Source organism: Lytechinus variegatus, chromosome 4, assembly GCF_018143015.1.
Source record: "Lytechinus variegatus isolate NC3 chromosome 4, Lvar_3.0, whole genome shotgun sequence".
Classification (NCBI taxonomy): domain Eukaryota; kingdom Metazoa; phylum Echinodermata; class Echinoidea; order Temnopleuroida; family Toxopneustidae; genus Lytechinus; species Lytechinus variegatus.
Window position 1 is genome coordinate 41,502,231 of NC_054743.1, and position 22,994 is coordinate 41,525,224.

Consider the following 22,994-nt stretch of genomic DNA (forward strand, 5'->3'; position numbering starts at 1 on the left):
TTGTGTACCTGTTTGTACTTTTTATTATTTTTGTTCATGTTGTTTATTGCACAATGATGTGTGATAAATTGATGAATATTGGAAAACAGAAAAATACCACAGACTTTCACCTCTATCAATAATTTCTTTGACTTTGTTTTTATTTCATTTTGTGTTTTATTTTTCTTCATTGATTTGTTTTCGGGGAAATCAATAAAGTTCAGTGGTATTGAAAACTTATAAAGAGGAAGTGATAATGGAATATATCATTGACAAAGACTATTTTAACTTTGAAGATGTACATTTATACAGGAGCAGGGCTAATTTGAACCTTCTCTTTCTCTCAACCCCTCCCCCCCCCTCCATAATGAATCTAGGTATCCCTAATTTGTAAACCATTCCAAAGAGGTTTATTTGGCAATGACACCATGATTAATTAAACAAACATTGTCTATTTTTATTCATTGAGAGTGAAGTTATAAGTTATAAAGACTTTGGATTTTACAACCTGAATTCAAACCCCCTTGCTTGTATCCCTATGATGAACTAAGCTAATGTTGTTTGCATATCAGTAAAAGAGTCAACAATAGTCCCATTTGTGTACTCTTGTGTCACTGTGACCGGTTTAATTACTTTGTTTAATTAGGCAAGCAGTGCTGATACTATGGTCATATGTGTAGTAGTTCCTGGTGGGAATATACATACATGCATTCAATGGTGAATTGAAGTGTGTTTGAAGCAGTGTTTTTGGTTAAAATACCTTTAGCAGCAGTTCAAATCGGGTAAGAGGTGTGTACATTCTTGATATGTTAATAGTATTTAGACATTGTAATGTAAATGTTTATTTAGTCTTTAGAACTGACAAGTAAGCTCGATTATAAAACCATTGTTGAGATGTGTACAGTTGTGCTGTGTACATGAACAAGGTACGTTTCTTGTGGGGGTATGACATCCTATATAAGATTTCGTTCTGCAATTGTGTATTGGAGTTTGCTTTCAACTGTAGTGTCGATTAATACCATACAGATAAACCAATATCAAACTGCAGTCAATACATGGGTCACCTCCAGTGATCTGCACTGTAGCAGACCGAAACAAACTATGAAAACTTTATACTATTCATTCACAATTCTTTAACTCACTCTTACACTCTAAAAGCAGAGAACAATAGGTTCTGTGAACGAAATCTGTTGTTTTGTGCTTTTATCATGTAATAGTGAGTTAAAGTACGTGTACTATATTGAAAAAAAAAGATTTGAAATGTATTCAAACAGTTACACAAATTGCTAAAAGTTTTATTCTGACATTAAAGAACTTTGAGTATTACATGCATGACGAAAAAACACTAGGCATGAAAGCATCTTGTGAATATGCTTCATCAGTTAGGAAAACATTTGAGTATTATAGATTTACAAGGTCTACTTTATATAAAGTAATTGATTGTAGTTTTGAGTATTCTATCTTACTTCTCTTTCTTTTTTTTTTGTAGCATGGAGGATATCACAAGACTTTGGTAATAATGCTGATGGTTCATCATCTTCTTCAACCTCCTCATCGTCATCCTCATCATCGTCATCATCGACATCGAGTAAGTGATTCCTACTTTATAGAAATTTGAGATTTGTTCCAGTGTTGTAAAAAATGCAGTTCTGGAATAAGTTTGATCACTGCATTATTTTTTAATCATCTATGCTCAATCCGTACTTCTAACAGTGAAAACTGGACTATATTGCACCAAATGAGTTGGCCTTCTGTCTTGAAGAGAGAACTTTTTCAATGTTTATAAATACATCATCAGGTATTAGATGATTGCTTGGTACTTAATCGATCTACTTTCAAGTCTGCATTGTGTAAAATCAGTTGTGATCACAGAAATAGCCTAGATTTTAATAGAAATTTGACTCACAAATGGTATAAAACAAGTTATTCTATAAAGGCCATGTCATATCGTTCTGTGCAAGCCTTGCGTGGGAGTTCTGGTAATTGTTTTTGCTACCCGCAAAACTCACCTGCAAGGCTTGCACGGAACAATGTGACAGGGCCTGTAGAACACTACAAGACTATGAACTTCACTGATTGACTTTAAAGTTTCAGTTGCTGTTTTATACACACTTATTCAGTCCATCCGACGAAAGGGTACTATGACATTTGTTCTGGGGACAATTGCTCCATTATAATTTCTATACTCTTTAAACCCTTGATTCAACACTATGCCCTACCCTAAACCTAACATAAAACCCTATTGCAACCCTAACCCTACATCATAGACGAAATAAAGCCCAGCATTGTCGCAGGAGCACTTGTATTCACAGACAAAGGATATGTTACGTACATACGAGCTGCAATATGAGAAAAAAATACAATGTCTTATTCCTGTCAATGTAAGCAAATTCACACAACTTCATGTAAAGTAGACTTTATCAATGAAGTTTTTTTGTAGAGTTCTTTATCTATTCCATTTCTTCTTGTTGGTGTTGACAAAGTAGGTTTACCTGGATCTGGGTTTGAAGATCATTTTGGAAGTCTTTGATAGACAGCAATGGCCCATTGCCTGGTGGGTGTTTCATGAAAGTTGTCAGCACTGACTTAATGTCAACTAACAATTTCAGTGAAATCCTTGGTTTTGATTGGCTGAAAGGCTCTGGCCTCTGACTGTTACTATGGTAACTGTAGGAGAAAGTCAACTTGTCAGTGCTGACAACTTTCATGAAAGGTCCCCTGTTCAAGACAATTACAGTGTACTTTATGATATTTATTTCATCCTTTCTCCTTGTAGGTGTAGACAAAGTAGGTTTGATCATTTTGGGAGTCTGATGTTAGACAGCAATGGGTGATTTCAAGTATGGTGTTGACCTTTTGGTGTTGGTGTTAGGTCAATTTTTACATGATTATAACACCAAATGTAAAATAGCTGTTACCTGTTCAAGACAATTTAATGTTTATCCCATTCTTTCTTGTTGTAGGTGTAGACAAAGTAGGTTTGCCTGGGTCTGGGTTTGAGGATCATTTTGGGAGTCTGATTTTAGACAGCAATGGTCGGTTGCATGCACAGGACGATCACTTTGAAGAGGAAAAGAAAGGGAGTACCTTCTATACCAACTTAGATGGACACACCTTAGAGGCACCCAAGACATCCCTAATGTAAGTTTCATATTGCAGGGCTCAAAGGGGTACTCCAGGCTGAGAACAATCATATCTTAACAAATAAGTAAAATGCACAGAGCGAAATGCTGAAAATTTCTTCAAAATCCGACAACAAATATGGAAGTTGTTGAATTTTAATTTTTGCGAATATTTTGTGAAAACAGTTATATGCATGTCATGAATATTCATTAGATGGGCTGATTATGTCATGATTACTTTATGTTATTACATGAAATCATAATAATAATACATATGATTTATATAACAATAGCATCTTTTCCATTTTGATTAAATGCTCAAGGCACTTAGAAGAGAGCAAAACACAAAAGTAAAGAGAACTTAGAGAAATACAAGAAAGGGTAAATTACAAATGAGGAAAAATATTTTCAAACCTAGTACCTCTTTCATGTTTTCAGACATGTTTGTATGGTATCTTTCCCTTATAATGAAATGAGTTTCAGAAATGAATGTCTGATGCATTTAATCAGTTGTCAAACCAATGTTTATCATTCTAAGGGTAACCAAGACACAATGAGAGAATTAGAAAAAAAAGAATTATACTGCAAGAAATAACAGACAATACTCATGGCCATTTCAGAAGAGGAAGCAATAAATAGGCACATCTTTGAGTTTATCAAATATACAGGAGTGCATTCGTGTATAATTAAAGGGAGATCATGTCAGAGATGGGCCAGTGTGTGCTAAATCCTGTACGCCAATGCCTTTACATATTTGGGAATGATAAAAAAAAAATGGTGTTGGACAAACATAAAGATCGAGCTGGGAAGTGTTTCTCAAAACAAATAGTGATTTTCACTAACCAAATGCTCTGAGCCAATCAGGTGCAAGAATTACAGTAGCTTATAACAATGAAAATCACTGTTTCATGAAAAGCTCCACTGACAGGAGTGTATTTGTGGACCTCATATTCCCATTAATTTTTTGTCTTTCATGTTTCTCATTTGTTTACAGGGGTTCTCAACCTGATATAGATACGCTGGGTTACGCGTCTGTCAAGCCTTTCAAACCGGCAGGCATAAGAGAAGAGATCTTGAAAAGACGGGAAGCAGAGTACACATTTCCTCATGATTTCAGGTAGGCATCTGATTCACATTGATCAAGTTTATCTTCACTTGTTTTTCATCAATGATATACAAATAGCCAATAGGCATAAGTGCGATGGTGCGAGATTTCGCATGAAGTGAATAGTGTATCTTTCTTTCACCGAATGTTAAATCTTGCACCATCGCACGATTATGAATGTTCGCTATTTACGTTGTACAACGCCTCAGAATCTAGCGAAAATATGAGAAAAAAAATTTCTCTGCAGTAATCTATGAAAAGGGAGCAAAAATATTGAAAGCGATAAGCAAATTCCCACAAGCACTCATGACCTTGGGCAGCAATGCGCATTTAATAGCCAGCAGGCTATACGCATATTGCACCTTCATTGTTTACTGAGTGCAATGAATTAAATTGTATTGTGACATCACCTCCTAAAGCCGTGCAATGGTACATTTTGGATGGTGTGTCATGTGTGCAAAGGTACAAATGTTTGACATTCAGCCTCCCATTTGTTCGTTTACAACAAGCTAAGTAGGCGTCGTACAATAAGTGATAATACATAATTAAGTAGCGTCCTCTTTTCCATTTTTAGTCTCAAGGAAAAAGTCACATCATAACTTAACATACAAGGTTATAAGAAAATTCTGAATAGAAAACCATTAAAAGTGGACATTTATCCTGTATAATTGGGCATTCAAGTAATCTCTTGAATTTCATTTTATTAGACCATGTTGCTAAAAATCTAACTCATTCAGAATCTTTGAGCAGTCAATTTCTGCATCTGTGCTTCTTAATAACCTACAATCATATCAATATATCTGCTTTGTCATTAATGCACTCTTATTTATGCAACACGTTGTTTGAAAAAGATCTTTGTTACACTCTTAAACTTTTTATAACTATTTCTCAGGGTCTTTGTTGGGACATGGAATGTAAACGGAAAGGGAGCGACAGAGGACTTGAGGCACTGGTTAGCAGCCGACCCCAAGCCTCCTGACATGTATGCCATAGGTTTCCAGGAGTTGGATCTCAGCAAGGAAGCTTTCCTCTTCAACGATTCCATCCGGGAGGAGGAGTGGCATAAACGGGTCGTCATGTGCCTTCATCAAGATGGCGTCTATATAAAGGTAGGTTAATATGCAATCCGACATCATCCTAGCATCCTTTAGCAAGGCATCAATCTGCTACTTGCCACTCTCCACCCAGGTGCTAAATGGGTACTTGGTAGGGTGTGAAAGTTTATGTACTATACCTAGCTATTGAAACTTGTAAGAATGCTCTCCATGGAGTGGAGAAAGTGCATACATTGTGTACGGGTAAATCAAGATCCGATGACTGAGGTAATGATGATATATCTCTAAAGTGCTTTGAGAAGTGCCTTTCAAAAGTGGATTAATGTTGAAATCATTTACTCCCTCTTTACTCAGATATCTATTTATTGATCACCATCTCTGCAATGAGGGATGCGGTAACCACTTCGGCCAGCATTCTCAAATGAGATTTTGAAGCTGACGTTTATTTAGATTTCATGCATTTCAGCTCGTACAGTATATCGACTGAAAAATTGAGTACTAAATGTGCACTCTTGCCGCGGAGTGATTAATACATACATGTTCCTGTTAATAAGGTTACTGCATTATAGATTTAACTGTTAATTAATATAAACAGTGGATTCATTAATGCAGTGATGTCATCATAACCCCATAATGTACAAATAGGAAACAGATCCACATCTTGTATTTCCAGAGCTGCCAAGTAGTACTGGTTTTTGTCTCACCTGCATAGCAGAGTGAGACTATAGGCGCCGCTTTTCCAACGACGGCGGCGGCGGCGTCAACATCAAATCTTAACCTGAGGTTAAGTTTTTGAAATGACATCATAACTTAGAAAGTATATGGACCTAGTTCATGAAACTTGGCCATAAGGTTAATCAAGTATTACTGAGCATCCTATTAGAGTTTCATGTCACATGACCAAGGTCAAAGGTCATTTAGGGTCAATGCACTTAGACCATGTTGGGGGAATCAACATCAAAATCTTAACCTGAGGTTAAGTTTTGAAATGTCATCATAACTTAGAAAATATATGGACCTAGTTCATTAAACTTGGACATAAGGTCAATCAAGTATCACCAAACATCCTGCATGAGTTTCACGTCACATGACCAAGGTCAAAGGTCATTTAGGGTCAATGAACTTTGGCCGATTTGGGGGTATCTGTTGAATTACAATCAAAACTTTAAAAGTTTTTGGATCTGATTCATGAAACTTGGACATGATAGTAATCAAGTATCACTGAACCTCCTGTGCAACTTTCAGGTCACATGATGAAGGTTAAAGGTCATTTAGGGTCAATGAACTTTGGCCGAATTGGGGGTATTTGTTAAATTTACTTCAATAACTCCATACATCTACTTGATTTGCTAGTTCAGCCTTCTGGACTGCCATACCCGAATAGAACTCCCAAGGATTTAAAAAGCGCGCGCGCGCCCTCTCCCGTTCAGGCTTACTACCCATGAACACCGCGCAATTAGCGTCCATCTTCCTCAACTTTTGCAAGCCCATACGTTGAAACATGTTGCTACGCAAGGCGGAGGGTCGGTGGGAGGGTATCAAGTAGATGTATGAGTTATCTCGTAAATAAGAAAATCAGGTAAGTATTTTCATAATTACCATCATAACTTTAAAGTATGTTGGTCTAGTTCATAAATCTTTCACATAAGAGTAATCAAGTATCACTGAACATCCTGTGTGCATTTTAGGTCACATGACCAAGGTCAAAGGTCAATGAACTTTGGCCATAATGGGGGTATCTGTTGAATTACCATCATAACTTCTCAAGTTTCTGATCTGACTTTTGAAACTTGGACATAAGAGTAATCAAGTATCACTGAATATCCTGTGCAAGTTTCAGGTCACATGATCAAGGTCAAAGGTCATGTGAGGTCAATGAACTTTGGCCACATTTAGGGGTATTTGTGGAATTACCATCCTATCTCTGTAAAGTGTATTGGTCTAGTTCATAAAGCGTGGAAATAAGAGTAACCAAGTATCACTGAAAATCTTGTGCGAGTTACAGTAGTTTTCAAAGTGAGCACTGCTGCTATGTTGAATCGCGTGATGCAGGTGAGATGGCCAGAGGCATTCCACTTGTTAGTAATTATTACCGAAAAATGAGAAAGAATACCGGTGGTTTCATGCAAATAACTGATTTCCTATTTCAGTTATATGTGTTGTCCTATGGTGTTTCTGTGAAAATACTGATTTTCTTACCAAAATACTGAACTGTTCTTGATCAGGTTGGCATCTTTGTATTTCTTGTGAATATGCTTTTAATTTATCTTTTATATTCTACAATGTATTTCTTCTTGCTACAGCTGAAGTTGATCCGATTAGTTGGTATGATGTTACTAGTATTCATTCAAGAGAGACACTATCCCTACATTGAGGAGGTCATAGCTGAAACGGTCGGTACAGGCATCATGGGGAAAATGGTAAGTACGAACCTTTAACCCATAGTATGTAAATGTTATCAAATTGCTTTTTTTGGACAATTAAAGATAAAAGACAGTAGTTGCAGCAAACAATTATTTCATGAAAAAGGTTTTTATATCAAGGTTAGATATTATCATACATCCAGATCTGGTACATTAATGTAAACATATCTTTGTAAAATCATGAAATCTTTGCTCGAAATTGATAATTCTGCCTATCACTAACACAGAACAGCATATATGGGACAGTGTACTAACATTGCCTTGAAAAATACCCGACGTTTGATGGAATTCTGTGCTTAATTTGTTCTATTTTCAGCAATTACACAATTTCTTTCAGAGCTATTAGGCACATATTTTTTATTTATGCATACAAACACTTTGGCAGTAATTTCAGTGGATTCTGTTCAACTCATTATGAGATCGTTACCACAACTGGTATTTATCTTTAAATCCAGCCAACATCTTTGGTTCGCCTCTGGAACCAGAAAAATTTTCATTAGCTAGAACAGCTCTTCTTAGCTAAATTTACAAATACTTGGCCAAATTGTCCATTATACAACAAGTAGTGCAGGATGGAAAGGAAAGTATCAAAACAGCTATTGTCATAATCAGTATCAATCAGCTCAAAAATTGGTTATATACATATGTGTAGTTTTCTAAATTTGTATAGGGCATACTGAGATTGTTGTCAATAATTTGTTTCATTTACTAGATATAAGTTTCAGTTGCAATAATGATCACAAAATGAGATTGAACAGAATCAAAAAATGACCACCCAAGCGTTTGTATTTATTGAAGAAAATATGAAATCTGTGCCAAATAACTCTGGCAGAAAATGTGTGATTGCTGAGAAATGGGTAAAATAAGCATGGCACTCCAACTAGATGTCATGTCCCTTTTCTAAGTTATAAAGATTAACTGTCCCACATGTTCGTATCTATATCTTCACTTTGATTGTAAATGATCCAGGTGGGTTTTTCATAAATTTAAGTTAAGAGCAACTTTGAGAATAACTGGGGATCCTTTCTTACGTGCTAAATAATCACCAATGAACATTTAAAGTAGAATATCTTTTACCACAAGAAAGGATCACCAGTCGTTCTTAAAGTCACTCTTAACTTACAAACAGCTTTATGAAATGGCGGCCAGATCTAGATTTATGATGATAATAGTAACAACCCTGATTTTACAAGTACATGTATACTCATGAAATTCTAGTGTGCTACAAATTACATTCCTTTTATAGGCGTCCTTAATTCATATTATTGATATCATTATCATTCTTCTTTCAGGGCAATAAGGGGGCTGTGGCAGTGCGTTTCAACTTCCACAACACCTCCTTCTGTTTCATCAACTCTCATCTGGCAGCCCACATGGAGGAATACGAGAGGCGTAACCAAGATTACCATGATATCTGCGCCAGGATGAAGTTTGAAAGGGAGAACCATCAGCCCCTTGGCGTTATGCAACATGAGTGAGTGAATGATGTCAATTATGAATTTGTAAATTATCATTTATCAGGCCTTGAAATAGGATTTTGGGGGGGCAAGGCCACTTTTTTGAGGGGCACTTTTTCACTGAGGCCAGGCAGCAGAGGGCACCAAGGCCACTTTTTAAGGGGCATGTAATAAATTATTTGTAGGTGTTACAGTTTCGCGGCGTGGGGGGGGGCTTTCCATAGTCGATGTTATACATCAGATTCATTACCAAAGATACCTTCTTGAGCTACATGTAATTAAATGTGAATCTGATTAGCACCCAAGAAAGTATCACCGGTCGTTCGTAAGTTGTTCGTAACTGACGAACAGCTTTATGAAACACTCCCATTCAAAGTACTGTACTTACGCATCGCGCGCGCTCGCCAGGACAGTACAGCGCGCGCGACATTTGTGTAGTACACATACGGAGCTCGCGCTCGTCCATTCTTATGCTGCAGCTTACATAGCATATGTAAAGCGCGCTAGCGGCCGGCCGGCCAGCCAGCTGTGTATAGCTAGCTCATCGTTCGGCGCGGCTTCGGACTAGACTGCATACATGCACTGGACGTCGCTGGTAAAGCTAAGGTATTGAATACTTTTTGAGATCGGAGAAAAGTTTTCCTCGCTCAGAAAAAAAGGTGCAGACTTTCAAAAGGGGCACATTATATATCAGAAAAAGGGCACATTTATGAGAAAAAGGGCACCACGGCCATATAAAAAAGGGCACATTTTTAGTGGCCGTAACTTTTAGCAAAAAGAAGAAGGGCATGACGGCCAGTACCGTCGATGGCCGTCGATTATTTCGAGGCCTGATTTATTCTACATGTATATTGGGCATTGTAAATGATATATGTTCCATTGCAATCAAGTGCTAGTCCCAAAATCAAGCATTATTGGGCTATGCGAGAAAGTACCAGTTGCACTTGAATCTAAATCTACTACCATGAACGATTTCAACCTAAGTACTTAGACTTGATTTCAGGACTTATACTTAATTTTAATTGAATATCTGTTTCTTGCAACGTCCATTAGTTTTATTTTCGTTTATATGGTGCAAAATGCTGCATTTCATTTAAGCTTGACTTAAAACTTTTAGCTTGAGTTAAACAGTACTTACACATTTTGTATCGGACATTATCTCAAATTTTTGCGATGACTCTCATTTGGGACTTGCATTTTTGGTTATCAAACTTAAGTTTCTTGCAGCATGCATGTGCATTTAGTTCTATCTAGTATTATTTGTTAAACAGGACCTTCCTGTGAAAACAGTGTATGAAGCCATCCGATGTAGTTGTCCTGTATGAGAATAAAGAATAAAGTTCTGCTTTGTTTTACATATTCAGTTGAGAATTCAGGTGATAGAATATTACATTAAATAGAGTTTGTTTCTCTGAGCTGTGCACACATTGTAGTGTTGCTGTTTGTATTTAACTCTCAGCATGAAGGAGTGCGTTTTGTGAAGGGTTTCACTAACTTTTGAGCACAACTTTATACAAGCAAACTGTATGAGAAATATAATAGCGTCTTTCTACTTTACCTCTCCCCTCATTATTTTTAATTTTTACAATGATTCTCTTGTTTTATTTGTTTTATTTCTTTTCTTGAACCTCTAGTGTTGTGATATGGATGGGTGATCTGAATTACAGGATCAATGAACTCAATGTTGATACAGTCAAAGCACTGATAGACAACAACCGCTTCAAAGAGCTACTCGTGCAGGATCAGGTAAGAGATCATTCAAAGAAATATTCATGTTTAGGGAGAGATGAGAAATAGTATTTGGAGTTTTCAAATTATTTTAAGGATTATTAAGGAGGATATTGAAGAAGTATTATTCAATGCAGTCATGATTATTCTAATGCACTTACAATGAAATCATGATGACAGAACAGGCTGATATTGTTGGGAAGCTGATGTAAAGGAGAGAGACAGAGACACAGGCAGACAGACAAGGACAGAAAGATGAGAGAAGTGTACATGGCTCGTCTTACAAAGTGTTGCAATTGATCCAATTAACCACAACTATGGACGGCCAGCAACTTTAACATCTAAAATGCAAATTTGTTCAACATATTTTCTAGATATTAATATATATTCATACATTCATCATTCTCTTGACAATTCAGTGTGATTATCTTTCTTTACTAAGGAGATTGAGCAAATTTCCTGTAGAAAAAAAATTATGGCATGGATGGACTTCCATGTAGTTGAGATTGATTGGATCAATCGTAAGCCTTTGTAATACAGGACCCAGAAATGTCTACAAAGGGCTTAAATTAATCCATGGCCACAACATGTATTTGGATGTCTCATTGACTGGCCTTGATGCTCCTCATAATTCCAGTTTGTGCTTTAAATGAAATATATAAATGGAAAAGTTTCCTTGTCCTCAGAATATACAACTTCAAGGTCAGTATGATATTTTATTCATCATTATATACCTTGACAGCTGAATAGACAGAGGGAACTGTCTCGTGTTTTCAATGGCTTTGAGGAAGCTACTATAGGATTCCGTCCAACCTACAAGTACAACTCTGGCAGTGATGAATGGGATTCAAGGTGAGGATAAACTCAGATACATGTAGCATGTTATAGTCTGTTAACTACCTAGAGGTAATTGAATTTAGTTGCAGCAAACAGTTATATCATGAAGCTTTAGAACCAGGCACGCAGTTCCAAAATTATGTAACATATTGTAAGTGCATGTCAGACCCAAACTTGCTCAAAAAGGTGCTTCCATGTATAAAGTCAATGCAATTTGTGTTTTTCAACCAAAAATTGTGAAATCTTAGCTCTTAATCAATAACTCTGAAGACCACAAATAAAGAAAAGCATGTGTGGGACTGGGAATTACAATTGCTTGGAAAAAGACCTGACATTTAGTGAATTACCATGCTTTTGCTCATTTCTCAGCAATTACACATTTTCATTCAGAGACATTTGGCGCATATTTTTTTTAAATTATGCATACATGTACAAACATTTGGAGGTATTTTTATTCAATTTAATTCAATTTCAATTTATTTGCTCATAAAAATCCATTATTGGATTTTGTTCAAACTCGTTTTGAGATTGTTACCACAACTAGCAAGTTTTCTCAACAGTTTTCAACTGTTGATTGACTCATCAATGAGGATGGCCTTCATGCCTGTTTTACTTATCTTTGTGGCATTTTTGTAATTGAACATTAGTACACACCTGTAGGTGGTTTTGAGTAAGTGGGTTGAAATCATGGTTTATGCAGCTTCTGTACATTTATTACGCTTTTAATCATTCAGCGCATACTTTGAGAACAAGTCCAGTGACGAATGCAAGCTTTTATGAAGGTAATAATAGTAATAATAATAGGCATTTATATCGCGCCATCTATCTAGAATTATTTTATTCTGAGTCGCGTTATTATTATTATTAATACCCCGGCTTTAGCTTGAGCTGCCTTTCAGCGCTCATGCATTCAAGGAATTAACCCTGCCGGGTACCCATTCACCTCACCAGGGTTGAGTGCAGCACAATGTGGATAAATTTCTTGCTGAAGGAAATTACGCCATGGCTGGGATTCGAACCCACAACCCTCTGTTTCAAAGTCAGAAGACTTATCCACTGGGCCACAACGCTCCACACAAAGTATTATTCATTGATCTCTCATTGCATTCTGTTGACAGTGAGAAGCAGCGTGTACCTGCGTGGTGTGATCGGATCCTGCACCGTGGTGATCGCATCGTCCAGAAGGTTTACAGGAGTCACATGAAACTGAGACTGAGTGATCATAAACCCGTCAGTGCTCTATATGACATTGGGGTGAGTCTATCTTGTGGGTGACACGACAGTTGCTCCGGCGGCAATTGCCTCGGGCTTTATTTCATCAAAAATATAGGGTTAGGGTTGCAATAGGGTTTGTTCGTTTGTGGAATTTACAGCGGAGCAATTGTTGCTGGAGCAAATGTCGTGGAACCATCAAGTGGGGTCCTTGCAGAGTAATGACACAGTAGATGGTCTGTAATAGACTCTTGTACTGATATGTTAGTCTTGATAAATAAACCACTTGGTAAAATCAATCATGCATTTTGAATTTTGTTTATTATGGTCATTTGCTGAAAAAAGATAAGCTGGTCTATAACTTTCCAGGTTCTCATTTCATAAAGCCTTATACTAACAAATGCACCATTTATATAACAAATTTACTATCATCCATCAAATCAAATGATTTCAGTAGCTTAAATTATTATTGTGAATTTATTATAGCGAGTATATGGAACATTTTCCTGTGTATTCAGGTTGTTTTTTTTTTTTGGGGGGGGGGCATCATTAAAGTTTGTGTATTACGGCTAGAGAAGTATTTGTTATGAATTTTTTATTTTCAATGTGTCAGAATATTCAGTCTGTGTCTGTTCTGTTACTTAATTATCGCATGTATGATGCTTAAATAGGGTCTAAAATTCAAATGATTACTCTTCTTTTTCCCTACATGATATTTTTTGCTTTCTTAGGTGAAGGTGGTGGATGAGAAGAGGTTCCGTGAGGTCGTAGAGGAAGAAATCAGAAAATTAGATAGACAAGAGAACGAGGCACTACCACAAGTTACGCTGGGCAGAAATGAAGTAAGTGTGCGCAATTGGGGATTGAATTCAGATATCGCAGAGATGCCAACCCTCCCGATTTCATCAGGAGGTTCCCGAAAATTCATCCCAACTCCCGCCTTTACGATTACACGCGCTGAGCTTTTCTTTACTGGATTATTATAATTCCTCCTTATTATTGTTGAACAGGTACTTTTCTTCTATTGTCCCCTCATTTTTTTTACATGTAAAAATTCATATTTTTCTTTAATTTTTATGTTAAAAAAGTAGGAACAATGTTTTTTTTAAAACATGTGAAATAATCCAAAATAAGGGTCAGATTGCACCAGAGAGCATCTAGAAACCCAGAGCTTCCAGGGCCTTAAGGCGGGCCTTGGACCCCGGCTTCAAGGGTCGAGCGCTCGAGATGTGCGCTATGTGCACGTGATTTGGTGTCGGTCAAATCCTCCCTAATTCTGATTTCCAAAAGATGATTTCCAAAAGATGGCATCTCTGATATCGCTGCTTGGACAGTCTTCCTTTTGAAATGGAACAGATACACTTTATAAGATAGAGAGATGTGGTTTTGACAGGACATCTGTTGATAGATTAAGCCCTGTTTAAAAATGAATTAGAATAAGTACTTCCCTAAAGTTTGAGATACAGCTTTGTCATCACAATAAAGAGATATATAATATATAAGCCACATTTGTCCGTAACAAATAAGTGATCGGATGCAAAATGCACTGATACATAAATAAGTTGTAATACCTTGGCATACAGATTTTTTCATGATTTGAACTTATTCATCAAATTACAAGTTCTTATTTACCATATTATTATTTATTTTTTTATGTGCTACATGGACATTTTACAAACTCCAATTTTCATGGTGCTGGCTAAAAAAAATGACGAGAGTAAAACTTTTGTGCATATTTTAGATTATAATGTATGCTACTTGCTTATATTTCAGTTGAAGCTAGGTGAGCTCCGCTTCATGGAGGAGGTGGTTGAGACGGTAGAAGTGGCAAACACCGGCCAGGTCAATACCATGGTGGAGTTTGTAGCCAAGCTGGACGATAAATCACCTTGTAAACCATGGCTCAAGGTAGAACCACAATCAACATTCATGTTGCCAGGTCAGTAAATCCTCATGCAATCTAGGGGTATTAATATTAATTTAGGATTCATAAATGTATGGCATTATCTTTTGTAGCTTTCAATTACAAGAGTTACTTCTCTTCATTAATCCAAATTGTACAAGGCTATAGTAAATCATGAAGATTGGGAAAGAGTATTGTCAGCACTGAAAAAGGAGAATATGCAAAATATATTCAAGGAGTATCTGTAAACAATTATAAACTACTGAAATGTATATAAAAGTTCACATATTTCTCTTTAAGTTAGCATAGCATATACTTTTCAACAAGCTAAAATGTCTATTGTAAAGCACTCATAGAATATGATCCTGTTTATTTTGCACAATGTAAGTGGTATACTCCTAGTACTATTTACATATACATGTATATAAACATATGAATATACAGCACCTTTCTGATTTGAAAGATAGTCACAAAATAATAAAATTCCTTCATTATTTAAAAAAAACTGTATTTTTCATTCTAATAAAATCTATCATAGAGTGATATCATTTTGCCAACACAGAATGTGATGTCATGGGGAGCGTTTCATGAAAGGACTTGTCAGATATTTTATCCGACCAGTGATGTTTCATCCTACAGTTACTATGGTAGCAGTGCCTCTCAACCAATCATAATCAAAGATAGTTGTCGGACCTAAGAACTTGTTGGACAAATGTTAAAACGCTCCCCTGGGAAGTGTTTCATCAACATTTTCATCCAACAAGTTGTCAGATCTGACATCTTTCTATGATGTTGATTGGCTGAGAGGTACTGTTACTATGGTAACTGTTGGATAAAATGGGACATGTCGGATAAAACGTCCGACAGGTCCTTTCATGGAACGCTTCCCTGAACAAATGTTTTACACATGGACGACCAATAATTGAGCAAAACAATGATTGAATTTAAACTTCTTGTTTACAATCTCTGTTTTCAGGTGACATGATAGAGGTGAAGCTGAGAGCATTCATTGATAAGAACACTGCAGCAGCATTCAATGCAGGCAAAGACACTGTAGAGGATATTCTCATTCTACATCTAGAGAATGGCAAAGACTACTATATATCCTTGTCAATCAAACATTGGTTTAAATAGTCAATTTTTAGAGATGCCACCAGTGATTTTTTTTGCAGCATTTTGAAATTTGTTTTGCCAAAAATACATCCTCCGGTTCCTTTTGAAAATAATTGAATTCTAAACATCGCTTGGATAGGCTTGATTATGTTTGAAATTGTATTATGCATTAAATGTTTTTTACATACAATTTGCTGGAATCTAAGGATGTTATATGCATCTATTCCTTTTGACCCAAATATTCTATGTAATAATGAAAATTGCTACCTTTATTTGATGGAAAATTTCTATCAATCAGAATTTGTCACATTCAACCTTATTTCATTTAATTTCATATTTATATGAAAGTTTTATTCATGCAATTTACTGTATGATACACAACATAATATGAAAGCAGATTGCAAATGATGTATGAAAAATAACACTTTGAAAATTATAAGTTTAAATCTCTTATTATCATTTAAAAAAAGCATTATCATTACTCTTTTATCCTTTGATTTGGGGATTGTTGTGAATCCTTCATTGACCCTTCAAAGCATGAAAAGTTTAATCAGTGAATAGATGTGATCCTTGACTGCTTCAATGCACATCACAGTAACAGGTAGCTACAGACCAAGTAGCTTTGGAGCTTCATTAGAAGGTCTAGTGAGGATGCACGAACCTATACATGAGATGACGCCAAAGCAGGTGGTGGATCTGGTGAGTTTTGGGGTTGGTGATGATGGTGGTGGTGATGATGATGATGGTGGTGCTGGTGATGATTCTGGTGCTGGTGATGATTATAATGAGGGCTAAGATTTTAATGATGATGGTGGTGATGGAGATGGTGATGATGATCATAATCATGATGTTGATAGTGAGGATGATCATGATGGTACCAAACAAGGATGATGATGATGGTGGTGGTGGTGATTATAATGAGGGCTAAGACTTTGATGATGATGATGATGATGATGGTGGTGATGGTAGTGATAGAGATAGTGATGATCATGATGATCATGATAATGACAGTGAGGATGATCATGATAACAAACAAGGATGATGATGGTGCTGGTGATGATTATAATGAGGGCTAAGATTTTGATGATGATGGTGGTGATAGAGATGATGATGATGATGATGAGAAGGAGGAGGAGGATGAAGACAACAATGATGACCATGATCATGATGTGACAGTGAGGATGATCATGATGATAACAAACAAGGATGATGATGATGGTGGTGGTGATAATGAGGATGATGTTGACAAGATGAGGAGGATGATGATGATGATGATGGTGGTGAAGATGATGGTATTGGTGATGGTGGTGGTTGTGATGAAGTCAATGATGATAGTGATTAGGGTGAAGATTTGATGGTGATGGTGATAATGAATCACCACATTCATATTGCACCACTTATTTCTTTAAAAAAAAGTTTTTGGAATCATTACTCTTAACTCCATTAGTGGTTTGGACATGAATAATCAAATGTTATTCATGTCCAAAAACAGAACTCTCAAACTTCTTTTTTTATAGGAAACCAATCCAACTTCTACGCAGAAGACATCAAGTGCAGATTTCCAGAGTTATGACATTCCTAAAGAAATTTGGATGCTGGTTGATTATTTATTCAGGAATGGAATTCACAAGGTACTTAATCTTGAATCACATTCTTTGTTTTAAGTTTGATGTCTGGAGGTTAGTAAAAGCAGCAATATCATCATTATTACTCTAGGAATAGAATTCAGTTCTGCTTCAGGCTTTTTGTCAAATTGAAACGAGTGAAATAAATTCACCTTTGAATGGAGTGTCGTGGCCCAGTGGATTAGTCTTTGAAATAGAGGGCAGTGGGTTCAAATCTCACCCATGGCGAAGTTTCCTTCATCAAGAAATTGATCCACATTGTGCTGCCCCCAACCCGGGTGACGTACATATATGGATACCTGGCAGGAGGAATTAATTCCTTAAAATACTTGTTCGCTGTAAATAATTACTGCCACCAAGCTAAAGCCAGTATAATAATATCTGAGTCCTTTGGAAGTGCATAGAGATGTTACAGTCATAATGTGATATGTGCTATCCAAGAACTGTTTATTATTATTATTATTGTTGTTGTTTCTTGTTGTTGTTGTTCTTGTTGTTATTTTTTCTATAGGGTGTAACGCAATATGATGTAAGGACTAAGGTCCAAATGCAGTGAAGTATTTCCAAATTCTTTATTTTGTAATTTTTCTTCCTTTCTAGGAGAATTTGTTTGGTCAAGAAGGTCTTCATTCTGAAGTACTAGCCATCAGAGACTTCCTTGATACAGGCTTTCCAGAAGAGATCCGTATCCTTAACATTGACTCGCTACTTGTTAACATTGTTACACTTCCGTTTACTGGTGGAACATACATGTATACCACATTACCTGCATGGTGTAATTCATCATGGGCACTTTAATCCTGTCACCAATTTTTTTACATGTGCATCTGTTTTGTATCCTGACTTCTTTCTTACTCTCCTATGAACCTTTTTTATAGTAAGGGGAATCAAATTTCTTTGTTATCGTCTGAACTCTTTCATTCCAGTGATTTTCTTCTTGAGTATGGTAAACCTTTTAGTTATAACTTTTGTAAAGTCAGACATTCATTGTATTCAAATCGTGACAATTTTGGTATAATTCTTATTTGTAAAAGTTTCATTCAAACCAAACATTTAATGTTCATGATGATCAATGAGATTACTTTTACTATTATACTACAGATCTGGACAATGACCCTGCCCAAATTATCTCACTCAGACTTTAATAGGGCTCAATTGGTTACAGGTGTGAATTGATCCCATATTTTTCTTGACCTTGAATATAACCTTCAGCTGGTAGTATCCATTCAGTAGCAGAGTCTCTTCTTGTGTTCCTGGCTAGTCTCAGGGAACCAGTCATTCCGTACAAATTCTATCAGAAATGCCTTGATGGTGCCAACAACTTTACCTTGTGCAAGCAGGTGAGTGAGTTTATTATTAAAACCAACATTTTACTAGTCACATTTACATGTAGGGCAATTCCAGAAAATGTGAATGTATGTCCAATGCCCTATATATGGGATCTTCCTGAAGTGATCTATCTCCTTTTTTAGTTTATATGAAAAGTTGTATTGCTTTCAAGTTCTCATGGCTTGTCTGAGGCACTAAAGGGTTGATTATTTTATGGAACTGCCTAGTCATAAGATTTCTTATTAGGATAAGAGATAAATGTGATGTATTTGTAATAAGGTTGTCTATTCTAGTGAATTGTAGTAGGTGAAATCCATACTGGTTACAAGTTCCTCAAATCTTCTGACAAGCAAAAGTTAAAGATATAGATTAATTTTCTAAATGGGAAATTTTCATAAATGTAGTTTGGTGAAAGTAACCGGCCACACTGTTATCACAATGCTGGGATATTTGCTGGTATGGCAACCAAATGCAGGTGGGTTGACAACTGGGAAATTCTAGTATGTACATTTGATTTCCTATCTGTGGGACCTTCCTGGAATAATTTGCACTGTTTTCTAGTTCATATGAAAATTGTAATGCTTTCAAATTCTCATTGCTTCAGTACATGTACTGTCGTTCATGAAGTACAGATTAAGTAGAGAAAAAATGGGGGTAGTTTTAGGTATGATTGTCTTATGGAAATATCCATGAATGATCTTTAGTGGAATGTGTTTAATCCAATATCTATGTTTAATATAATTTTCATCACACAATGTAGATCATGAAACAACTACCAAGGTGTCACAGGAATGTCTTCAAATACCTGACAGCGTTAATACGTGAGCTACTCATGCACAGCGATGACAACAGACTTGATGCCAAAACATTAGGTAAGATCAAGATTTATTTTGTGCACATGTCGATAATGACGCTCAAGGTGCACATTGAATATTGGACAACCTAACCAATGCAGGAAATGAAATTGATAAATACATAGAAACTGAACAAATTAATTGACAAGAAAAATTACCCAATTGCTTATGTATAACTTGAAAGTCAAAGTAAAGAGAAAGCCCTCAACAGATATCACGTGGGTTTTATTTTTGTAAATTCTTAAGACAACCATCATAAAAACTTTAAAATGCAATGGTATGTGAAACTAGAAATTTTGAATTAAAAAAATATGGCAACTTGTACACCCACACTAAATCACTAAGTCACTCCGACTTAGAAATAGCCATCTAGGTCCCATCTTGTAGAGAGATGTGATTAATCCGATCAACCCCAACTATATGGAAATTCATTGTCGTAATTTTTCCTGTATGAAATTTGCTCAATGTCTTTTGTAAACTAGGAGAAGTACATTGAGTTGTTAAGACAGTGATGAGTACTGTATATGAATCTACATCCTGTCTAGGAAGTATTTTGAACAAACATGCATTTTAGATGTTGCCGTTGTTGGCTTTCCATAGTTGTAATTGATTGGATCAATCACTACTCTTTGTAAGGAGAGGCCCTGATGTCACTGGCAAGAATTCCAATCAACTTATGTATTATTATGTGTTTTCTTTCATCTCCACAGCAACAATATTTGGGGAGCTCTTCCTGCGCTGTCCACCAGAAGACAAAGAGAAGGAAGATGCATCCGTTAGGAACAGGACCACAAACAGACAACAGATCACTCGAAAGAAAGCAACCTTCGTCTACCAGTTCATCATCCATGAATACGATGATTGAAGGCGTCTTCATTATCGTCATCGTCCGACCAATATACTCGCAAGAAAGCAACCTTCGTCTGCCTGTTCATCATCAATGAATACGATGATTGAAGGCATCTTCATCATCCTCATCATCGTCCGACCAATCTCGATGCTATTTCCCTGTCACCCATGATTTCAACCAAAGTGATTCTTTTCAACCCTTTCCTGTCATCCAAGGTCTAGTACAAGTTTGTCCAAAATAACTATGTAACTCATAGCACATTTTTCCTGGCAAACTTATGAATGCATGATTGTTGTTGAAGAATAAACATCATGCATTGAAAGATAGTTTTCATGAACAGGTGGTCGTTATGAACAGCTTTTTGTAATACCTGTGTTGATGGGGAAAACTTTTCAACAGGAACCAAACCTGGTTGGATGGCTTTTTAGACTTGATTTCTGCACGGATAATTGTGAAGCATTGTGATCCCAAGAAAGGGTCATTGTGAATATCTGTTGGGATTGCCACTCACGGCACTATTGGTGTTGATATCTGACCGAGATGATGCTCCATCAATTGCTCTGACCTAGGTTAACCCATCAACTACTGGAACCAGTTGGTCCCTGTACAAAACCTATGGTTATTCCAGTGTTCAGTTGATGGCAGGTTAAGGGTTTAAACTTTTGTGTAAGTTAAGTATTCAGCTTGTAACATAAGGAAATCAGCCACTGCATTATGCGAATAAAATATAACATATAACCATTTGATAATATTAATGCTGATATTAGCTTGTAGGTTTTGGGCATTTTTTTGTATTACCGGTAGTCGATTCCATTGTTGTTTTTTACCGAGGTATCAATGAAATAATTCATTCTTCACCAATATGGCATAGAAGAAAATTTTCAAATGATGTATTTGTATTGAAGGCTCACTATCTTTATGGGAAATGGTAAATGGTTTTGATTTTTTACCTTATTGCTAAGAAAGCATGAATGCGTGTAAGCAATCAACCAGAGGATGTACGGCTTAAGGTCCTCTCTGAGGAGTTGATTCCCAAAATTGTGAAGAGAACTGGAAATAACTATGATGCTACATTGATTAAAGCACAGCTGGCAAGCCATCATAATATAGACATTTATTCTTACTTAATCAGCTTTGGGCATTTTCGGCCAGGGAAAGGGAGAATATGACTTTAACGTGTGAGGCAGGGTGTGGAATATGTAATGCATAACCTCACACTTCTTTGTCATAAAAATCTCTATTTTTTTCACTTTGTGGGATTTGACAGCATCTCGATAAGCACCAATGGTATTAAATCCCCGGTGAGATGACTTAAAGGTTAATTGAATTTATAGATGTGTACTGTTTAAATGTGCAATGTGGATGATTGTGTGCTTTAAGCAATCTCATTTAGCCACATCTTTGGAAAAAAAAACTACTTATATTTATACAAAATGTAAAAAAAGGATGCATTGTGAATTTCTCCAAAAACAAAAAGAATGATCAACTTTTATTCTGTTTTTTTTTTCATATCTGAATATCACATATTTCAGTAAGCCTAAATTGCAACAGGGTAATTTCATAAAATATGTACGTCTGACCCCCTAGGGACTTATGAAGTGAAGTAAAACTTGAGAAAAATGGGGGTTGGATGTACAAAAATGTTGACTATTTTATGGAATTGCCAAACAGTATTTGTGTTTTCTATTCTGATATTTCAATCACAGAACCTACTTAAAGTTGAAAATTCAAGCAGTTTCTGATTTAGTCTGGTAAGAAACTATAATAATAATAATAATAGGTCCATTTATATAGCGCAGTTACTATGTGCATATACTCTACTGCGCTTTGATAATTGGTATCATATTATTACCCCGGCTGTAGCTGAGCCGCCATATTAATAGGCGCTAAAGCGTTCAAGGAAAAATCCTACCGGGTACCTATTCTTTGGAGGGGATTACCATAATGCACAAATAACTGTGCCCTCAAAATGGAATTGTATCTAACCTGGCTAGACCCGTCGCTGACTCGCTGTCAAGTATGTTGTTCAAGTTCAGTAGTTGTGTTCTGCAAATCCAACATAAGACTCCAACACTGAACTTAAAATGGGTGTTGAAATAAAGTGCCCAGTGTGCAATCCAGTTCTACATGTAGCTGGTGTTTGGTGTACCCTTCAAAATGAAATGCAGGATGGCATAGTTTGAAAACTAGCTCTAGACACATTTGTGAATTTTTTTCAAACAGAATATATCTGATTATTCAGTACTATCAAGAGTAAAGTTTATTTTTAGTGTAAATTAGATAGATTACTACTAGATATGCTATATACATATAAATATTGAATATTTATTTGCAAGCAGACGGCGCAGCAAATATTTTGATCACACTTGATTGCAGGGATGTAATATGCGAGAGAATTTGGA

General features: G+C 36.3%; 1 protein-coding gene and 1 long non-coding RNA gene across 3 annotated transcripts in view; one reads left to right on the top strand and one right to left on the bottom strand.

Moving 5' to 3' along the window:
- LOC121414068 (inositol polyphosphate 5-phosphatase OCRL-like) overlaps positions 1–20,833 on the top strand; it is a 44,773-nt gene extending 23,940 nt beyond the window's left edge. For both annotated transcript variants that reach the window (XM_041607123.1, XM_041607124.1), the window contains 18 exons: positions 1,469–1,567; positions 2,943–3,120; positions 4,096–4,218; positions 5,099–5,315; positions 7,565–7,681; positions 8,977–9,158; positions 10,776–10,887; positions 11,612–11,721; positions 12,825–12,960; positions 13,650–13,760; positions 14,692–14,857; positions 15,798–15,922; positions 16,523–16,633; positions 17,452–17,565; positions 18,160–18,244; positions 18,772–18,899; positions 19,649–19,760; positions 20,453–20,833. In XM_041607123.1, the coding sequence (XP_041463057.1) occupies positions 1,469–1,567; positions 2,943–3,120; positions 4,096–4,218; positions 5,099–5,315; positions 7,565–7,681; positions 8,977–9,158; positions 10,776–10,887; positions 11,612–11,721; positions 12,825–12,960; positions 13,650–13,760; positions 14,692–14,857; positions 15,798–15,922; positions 16,523–16,633; positions 17,452–17,565; positions 18,160–18,244; positions 18,772–18,899; positions 19,649–19,760; positions 20,453–20,607 (2,381 nt within the window). In that variant the 3' untranslated portion in view covers positions 20,608–20,833. The remainder of the gene's footprint in view (positions 1–1,468; positions 1,568–2,942; positions 3,121–4,095; positions 4,219–5,098; positions 5,316–7,564; positions 7,682–8,976; positions 9,159–10,775; positions 10,888–11,611; positions 11,722–12,824; positions 12,961–13,649; positions 13,761–14,691; positions 14,858–15,797; positions 15,923–16,522; positions 16,634–17,451; positions 17,566–18,159; positions 18,245–18,771; positions 18,900–19,648; positions 19,761–20,452) is intronic.
- A 575-nt stretch (positions 20,834–21,408) lies between these two features.
- Positions 21,409–22,597, bottom strand: LOC121414069. Its single transcript, XR_005969798.1, has 2 exons — positions 22,512–22,597; positions 21,409–22,351 (listed from the first exon to the last, which is right to left on the bottom strand). It is a non-coding gene; the product is annotated as an uncharacterized LOC121414069 (long non-coding RNA).
- Positions 22,598–22,994: the final 397 nt, after the last annotated feature.